The sequence below is a fragment of the Tasmannia lanceolata genome, unplaced genomic scaffold, assembly GCF_043159265.1.
Source record: "Tasmannia lanceolata isolate RefF3 unplaced genomic scaffold, GAP_Taslan_0.1 ptg000112l, whole genome shotgun sequence".
NCBI lineage: Eukaryota > Viridiplantae > Streptophyta > Magnoliopsida > Canellales > Winteraceae > Tasmannia > Tasmannia lanceolata.
In genome coordinates this window covers 1,173,816-1,182,382 of record NW_027518789.1, presented here as the reverse complement: position 1 = coordinate 1,182,382, position 8,567 = coordinate 1,173,816, and the positions used below count along the sequence as shown (strand labels likewise).

General features: G+C 40.4%; 1 protein-coding gene across 1 annotated transcript; it reads left to right on the top strand.

Moving 5' to 3' along the window:
* The first annotated feature begins 7,505 nt into the window (after positions 1-7,505).
* LOC143865814 (uncharacterized) lies at positions 7,506-8,039 on the top strand. The gene has a single exon (XM_077375918.1). It carries the CDS (start codon positions 7,506-7,508, stop codon positions 8,037-8,039), a length of 534 nt encoding a protein of 177 aa, XP_077232033.1.
* The last annotated feature ends 528 nt before the right edge of the window (positions 8,040-8,567 follow it).

Below are 8,567 nucleotides of genomic sequence, written 5' to 3'. Positions count from 1 at the left end.
TTAACAACATTACTTCGGATGGAACAACGTCATGCCATTTGTTGAGAAAATCCGTCGGGCAAATCAATCCGATCGTGCACAAATTAAACGGAAAAGAAAAATAAAACAAACAAACCACAAGATGAACACCGAGATTTTACATGGTTCGGCCAAGCCTACTCCACGGGCGAGAAACACGATCTTCCACTATGAGAAAAACAAAATACAAGGATTACAATGGATTAATCTCAAACCCACAAACCCGCAACCCTTTTCTTGCTCTCTCAAACCCAAGACCGTACCCAAGATAACCCGAGAGAAATCCATGAGAGAAAACCCAAGAAAAAACCCCAAGAGAAAGCTCCAAAGGAACCCAAGAAAAACCCACTTTCTTCTTCTCCTTCTCTCCCTCTTTCTCTCTCTTTCTTTCTCTCTCTTCGCTCTTTTCTCTCTCTCTCTTGTTTTTACCGCACAAAGGGAAATCACCCTCTTTACTTTTTATACATAGGTTTTATAGAAAACCTAAAGTAGACACTTTCCAAATTGCCTTTGCCTTCCCACCCAAGTAACCCACAGTGGGTGGGAAATAAGGCAACTTTCCCAACAATCTCCACGTTACCTTATTTCCTAGCCACCTGGTGATTTTTTGTTGAGGTCGCCACCGGTCTGCTATTACTGCAAACCACCATTGGCCTTCCAAAGTACCAGCTACACACCCTTGAATCACTTTGGTTCTGACTTCTCCTGATTCGATCAACACGGCCAATGCACATGTGTAGCTGCCAACCTGTTGACTCACTCAGTCAACCTTGGAGAGGGATCTCGATCCATCCTCCCCAACGCAGGTCTTGTCATCCTCTCACCCTTGTCTGCAACTTGGAAACCCATCTCTGCACCAACTGCGAAAGAGACCCTACGCGTGAACGCGCTACCACTCTGTTTCCAACTAGCCATCGAGATCTTAGGAACACTAGTCACCGTGTCCCCGAGCAGACAATATAATCCGCCACACTTCTCTCCTTTCAATAGAACCATACAGCCGCGTGTTATTTTCATGGCTCCATCTGCAGCTGAAAACCTGCAACTCCTGGAGTCCAACCGACCAAGAGACATTAGATTCCTTCGCATCTTTGGGACATACGCCACACTACCCAAAGTACGAACCACTCCATCAAATATTTTGATCTTCACCGTCCCAACTCCTGTGACATCACAAGTAGACCCGTCACCCAAGGACACTACACCTGCCCTTGTCTCTTGGAACGTATCAAAATATTCCCTCCTGAAGCATACATGAACAGAGCATCATGAATCTAAAATCCACTCATCATGAGGAGAAGTGTGATTATCTGTAGAGACTGTGAGAACGTCTCTAAATTCTTTGCTCTATTCATCCGTTACCGCCACCACAGTATTCGTAGCACCATTGTCAGCCCGGTCAGCTCGCTTTGGACAATTCCGCTTAATGCGGCCATATTCCTTGCAGCAGTAACATTGCACGCCCTTTCCACCGACCCTGGATCTTGACCTACCTTTTCCAGATCCCCTGTCAGACGACCTTCCTCTTTGATTCCCACCATGAACAACTAACCCATGCTCTTCATTTCCACCAAGAACAGGTTTCTCCCGCATCTCATTCGATAAGAGCGACGCTGTGACTTCCTCTAACTTTATTGTATCCTTACCATACAACAAAGTTGTCACCAGGTTGTGATACGAATGAGGAAGAGAAGAAAGAAGCAAAAGGGCCTTGTCTTCTTCCTTCAATTTTTTGTCAACCTTGTGGAGCTAATCCACAAGCACGTTGAACACCATAATGTGTTCCAGAAGATGGCCTTCGTGCATCTTCAACCCATACAATTGGCACTTCAGATACAACCGGTTGGCCATGCTTTTTGACATGTAAAGCTTTTCCAACTTCTCCCATAATTTAGGCGCATCTTCTTCTTCTATAACGTTATACATAACACTATCTACCTGACATAGTTGAATCATGCTAACCGCCTTCGACTCTATGTCTTCCCATTCGGCTCCCATCATCTTCTGTGGCTTCCCATCCTTTCCCTTTAACGCCTTAGCCAAGCCCTGTTGAACTAGGATGTCCTTCACCCTCATCTGTCATAGGGCAAAACTGCCCTTTCTGTCAAATCTGTCGATGTTGAACTGAGTAAAACTTGATTTTACCGCCATCTTAAATTACTCCGCTCTTCACGGCGTAGCGCTCCACCTCGAACGAGAATCTTTCTACTCCCAAAGATCGTTCTAACTACGATCCAACCACAACACCCACGATCACTCCACCCGGCCTTGACGATCGCTCCACCTAAGCTCTGATACCACTTGTTGAGAAAATCCGTCGGGCAAATCAATCCAATCGTGCACAAATTAAATGGAAAAGAAAAATAAATCAAACAAGCCAAGAGATGAACACAAAGATTTTACGTGGTTCGGCCAAGCCTACTCCACGGGCGAGAAACACGATCTTCCACTATGAGAAAAACAAAATACAAGGATTACAATGGATTAATTTCAAACCCATAAACCCGCAACCCTTTCCTTGCTCTCTCAAACCCAAGAGTAACCCGAGAGAAACCCACAAGATAAAACCCCAAGACAAAGCTCCAAAGGAACCCAAGAAAAACCCACTTTCTTCTTCTCCTTCTCTCCCTCTTTCTCTCTCTTCTCTCTTTTCTCTCTCTTGTTTTTACCGCACAAAGATAAATCACCCTCTTTACTTTTTATACATAGGTTTTCTAAAAAATCTAACAAAGACACTTTCCAAATTGCCTTTGCCTTCCCACCCAAGTAACCCACGGTGGGTGGGAAATAAGGCAACTTTCCCAACACCATTAATGCCACCTATAACGGCTTGATTATATGTGCCATTTATGGGGCAAACCATAAATCACCATGTGGAGGGGGTCCCATCTCCCGAAGCAACGAGACCGCTCCCCCGTGCGGACAGACTTCTCTTATAAAAAGGGTTTCATTGTGATGCAGGAGCATCCATTTGCCCATCAGCCTTGACATTGCTCTACTAGTGTAGTTGTTGTTGTCCTTTGTGTTACTTGTGTTAGGTTGCATTTTACATGTCCGTTTGTGTCTTTGCTCCTTATGATGGGTATTTTGGTTATTTTTCTAGTACTTGTGACATTTTAGGCATTTTGCATTAGAGAGGGTTGTATTAGTCTTTTTACGTACTTGCCTATAAAAGGCCATTTCCCACCATTTGTAGCTAGACCTTCATTTGAATTAGAATTGGGAAAAAGAAATTTTTCTCTAGATCTTGGATTTAGTGAGTTTTGGAGGGAATTTCCTCTTCCTTGTTAGAAGAAGGACTTTGCCACATCTATCTTTGGATTTTGAGAGATTACAGGCTGAATTTTCAATTTTCTTCTCAAATCCTAGCATTTTCTTCCTTGTTTTCAAGGATTTCTATCAAGATTCATCAATTCGGCGTCCCATCACTAAATCTACATCAAGTTTTTTCAAAAAAATTCAAAAAGAAGCAAGATCGGCCATAATTCAAGCGAATTTGCTGCATCAAAGTGGTACCAGAGCTAGATCGTAGAAATTTCTTAATTTCTACCTTCCTAGGGCCAAAATCTACAAAGATCTAAAGCAATTTCACGAAGAACAACATAGGATTCGTAGAACTGTCTTGAAAATTTCTGCTACAACTAATTGTGAAAAGGTCCCGATCTAGTTTGAATGGTTTTAAATTTGGGTTTCAGCTGAAATTTCGGACTTATCCAAAACCAAAATTTCGAGCAAAATTTGGTATTAACGCATGAAATCCCTAAATTTTTGGGCCGAAATTTCGCCCAAAATTTCAGTAATTTCGATCGAAATTCTTTGATGTTATAAAAAATTATTATTTTATTATAAATTTCGATGGAATGCTTGAAATTTTTTAAATTTCGAACAAAATTTGGTAAAATTTGAAAATTTTTGTCTCGGTCTTCACTGAAATCCGACGGATTTCTATCGAAATTTAAAACCATGTAATCAAAGAGTTGTAAGTTTCGACTGAATTTTCATTAGTTTCTACTCGATCTGTGTGTGCTATGTTGGTGGAATTCGTTGGCTTATGGAGATTTAAGATCAAAAGTAGTGCCAAGCGCCGTCAAACATTTGTAGGATCATCCTACAAGGCTTCATTGTATCTTGGAGGCAATTCACGGATCCCTGTTGCACACTACTGGTGGTGGCGAATATTATCTTAAGGAAAGCGATTACACACCTTGAAGCATCACATCTTTTGATCTTAAATCTCCATCAGCAATAAATCCCACCAACAATCTTAAGACAATATTCCATGGAGATCTTCAAGGCATGTTTTCAAGAAGACAAGATGATGAATTAGATACAATGGTATGAATCATTTTCGTTGGATTTGATTACATAAGGTACGCCTTTATTTTCAGATTATAAATCATGTTGATTTGATCAAATTAAGCATAGGGAATTATGTTTAATTCTACATGCTTTGTGATATCTTCATATTTACCTTAAAAGAATGGAATCCACCATATTGGAATCACTTTCACAATTGTTTGTGTTTCAAGGAGGTTTAATTCTCTTGAAAATTTTACTTTATGTCAATATTTAGAGAAAAGTAGAGTTTAAAACTCTTAATTCTAAGATGGTTCAGTCTCTTAAGAAAATTGACTTGAATGTCAATAATTAGAGAAAGTAAAGTATAAACTCTTATCATCGGATACACGGTCAATTGGTGAAGAAGTAAAAAAGGGCATAACTATCACTTTCTTATTTAGAATAAGATTCTTGTAAAAGGGAAATTGATGTGAAGATATATGTAATGCATATGAGAATGTTCACTTTCAAATTTGACATGTCATTTAGGACATAATTGATAAAAGTGAAAATGTTCTCCATGTATGATATAGTTCAATTTTATAACTACTTATTCCTTGATTAGAAATCAGGAAAAGAAACAAACATGTAAAGTGTTCTCGATAAGAACATGTATGGCTTGGTTTTCCTTGTGGCTAAAGTTGGGCTAATGTCAGTCCGGCCAGGAGTGCCTCATACTCGGCCTCATTGTTGGAAGCATCAAAGTCGAGTTTCAGAGCATATTCCACTAGAAATTTATCAGGTCCGGCCAAGACTAATCCTACTCCTCTTCCGCCTCCATTACCTGATCCATTGACAAACAACATCCATGGATATTGTTTTTCTTGTTCATCTTTTATCTCTTCCTGCCCCCCCGCAAGTCTTCGATCGGAGCCGTGCATTCTACCACAAAGTCAGCAAGTACTTGCGACTTAATTGCGGGGCGAGGTCGCACTTGTATGTCAAATTTGCCAAGTTCTACCACCCAATTGATTAATCGTCCCGAAGTGTCAGGTTTTTGAAGGATTTTGCGCAATGGTTGGTTGGTAAGAACAACGACGGTGTGGGCTTCAAAGTATGGACGTAATTTTCTGGGGGCAACGACTACCGCAAATGCAAACATTTTGATGTTCTGATACCTGGTTTCAGCATCGTGTAGTACTCGGCTGACATAATATATAGGGTGCTCTGTTCTTTGCTCTTGTCTGACAAGTACGGCGCTAACAGCTAGAGAGCCTACCGCTAGATAGAGGCATAACTCTTCATTAGGTAGTGGTTTCATCAACACCGGAGGAGACTGGAGGTAATGTTTGAGTTTGTCGAATGCTTCCTAGCATTCATTCGTCCATTGAAAATCTTTCATGTTTCTCAGTATCTAGAAGAATGGAAGGCACCTCTCGGCGGATTTGGACATGAATCAGCTCAAAGCCGCTATCCTTCCCGCGAGTTGTTGTACTTCATTCACGGTTTTTGGTGATGTCATATCGAGGATGACTTGGATTTTCTCAGGATTAGCCTCTATACCTCGTTGACTGACCATGAATCCAATGAACTTTCTGGAAGTTACCCCAAAGGCGCACTTAGAGGGGTTGAGCTTCATCTGATATTTTTGTAATACCGCGAAAGCTTCCTGAAGGTCGATAATATGGTCGTAGTTTTTAAGCTTTTAACAAGTATATCGTCAACATATACTTTCATGTTTCGACCGATTTGTGGGGTGAAAATTTTATTCACCAACCGCTGATACGTGGCTCCCGTGTTCTTAAGGCCGAAAGGTATGACCTTATAACAAAATAGTCCTTGTTCTGTGACAAAGGATGTTTTGGGGATATCGGGGGAGTACATACGTATCTGGTTATATCCAGAGAAAGCATCCATAAAGCTGAACATCTCGTGGCCAGATATAGCGTCTATCAGCATATCGATCCGAGGGAGGGGTAATGGTCTTTTGGACAAGCTTTGTTTAGGTCGGTAAAATCCACGCATATCCGCCACTTCCCTCTCGCCTTTTTGACCATTACTACATTGGCGAGCCACTCTGGATAATGTATTTCTTGGATAAACCCGGCTTGTAGGAGTTTATCGACCTCCTCTTTTATAGCTTTCTGTCGTTCAGGAGTGAAGTTCTGTTTCTTTTGTTTAACGGGTCTATGAGAGGTGTCAACGCTGAGCCGTTGGACAGCAACGTTCGTCGGGATACCTAGCATATCTAAAGCAGATCATGCAAAAACATCTGCGTTAGTTTTCAAAAAATTGACCAGGTTGGTTCTGGTCTTACCTGTGAGAAGTGATCCAATTTGGATTGTCCGATCATCATCCTCTCCAAAAAGTGGTACTTGAGTCAGTTCTTCTACCGGTTCTCCGCTCATCTTGTAATTATCTGAATGTGGGTCTGTACCGACTATTTGGAGAGATTCCTTTGCTTTTTTCACCACTCTGGTGTAATTAGCATAACAGTTTCTAGCTCTTTCCTGATCTCCTCTTACCTCTCCAACTATTTTTGTCGGGAATTTGATTTTGAGATGAGGTTTTGAGACGACTGCTTCAAGGTTGTTCAGAGCTGGACGTCCTATGATGGCATTATAGGTGGAGGGAACCTTAACAACCAGGAAAGTTTTCATGATGGTTGGTTGAGCTTTAATATCATATCTTATGAAAATTAGATACTAGACATTTTATACTCAAGGTTGATTACATATCTACTATTTAGTTAGCATGTGTTGATACAGGTGCTTATCCTTATGTATTTATACATTTAAATGCTTAAACGATCATATCATTTAAAACTATAGCATAGATACAAATCTGCTCATATTGCTTGATCTTTATGTATCTATAATGTGTTATTTATACCAGTTGTGACATGATACACTAGGTTTTACTAATCTCGTTATCTCATGTCATTGTGCCTAGTTGATTACACTCTCTTATAATGGTATGAACTTGTATTTTGGTCTAAGTGCTTGGTATTCCATTTGAAACGTATTCATGCACTTAGTACCCTCATTGACCCATAGGTTTAATTTGGTTCAAGTCAAAAGTCACCTTCACAATCCTTAAAGAACAAAATGATTATGAAGTTAAAATAAGAAAATCTAAATAAACAAAAAAGGGTCAAAACACAAAGCTTAATGAATTTAAAAATCTATTAAATATAGCATGAGATTAACATGGCAGAGTATGAGGCATGCATCGCAGGATTAGAGGCATCTTTAGCTCTATGGGTTCAAGACTTAGATGTGTTTGGGGATTCAATCTTGATCCTCTGCCAAATCAATGGTCATTGGAGGGCAAGAGAAACTAGATTGATCCCATATAACACCTATCTCGAATCTCTGGTCAAGAAGTTCAGGAATATCACTTTTACTCATCCGTCGAGGACTAGGAACCATTTTGTTGATGCTTTAGCTACTCTAGCCTCGATGTTAGACATTTTCGCTACTATGGAAGTTCAACCTTTAGTTGTGAGGTTACAATGGGCTCCGGCTCATGTGAATGCCATTGAGATATCAGCTAGGTGTCTAGATGGAAAGCCGTGGTACACGGATATCAAGAACCTCATTTTTGATAAGGAGCATCTGCTTGAGGCTTTAGGAAAAGAGCAGAAAACCCTTCAGAGATTAGCCTCCAATTTCGTCATTTGGGGCGAAGACTTGTACAAACGATCTTTTGATGGAATACAACTCTTGTGTGTCGATGAATAGCAAGCAGCAGAGATTATTGAGCAAACTCATCAAGGAGTTTGCGGACCTCACATGAATGGTAAGATGCTATCTAGAAAGATTCTGAGGCTCGAATTTTATTTGCCAACAATGGAAGCCGATTGCTTTGCTTTTGTGAAGAAATGCCATAAATGCCAAGTCTATACAAATCTCATCCATGTGCCTCCTTCAGAGTTGCATTCTTTGACTTTGCCATTGCCCTTCTCAGTATGGGGGATTAGTATTATTACAAAGATCTATCCAAGGTCATCAAGTGGACATGAGTACATCTTAGTAGCTATTGATTACTTCACAAAGTGAATCAAAGCTACTTCATATGCTTCCTTAACTTCTGCATCAGTTGTAAAGTTCATCCATTCAAATATCATTTGTAGATATGGAGTACCACACGAGTTAATTTCTAATAATGGGGCACACTTCAAGAAGGAGGTGGTACACCTGTGTGAAGAGTTCAAAATCAAGCATCACAAGTCATCGCCATACAGACCTCAGACAAATGGAGCTGTCGAG

What these genes read in the sequence shown, in the direction of transcription:
- LOC143865814 (XM_077375918.1), top strand. Translation starts at nt 7,506, where the DNA reads ATGGCAGAGTATGAGGCATGCATCGCAGGATTAGAGGCATCTTTAGCT.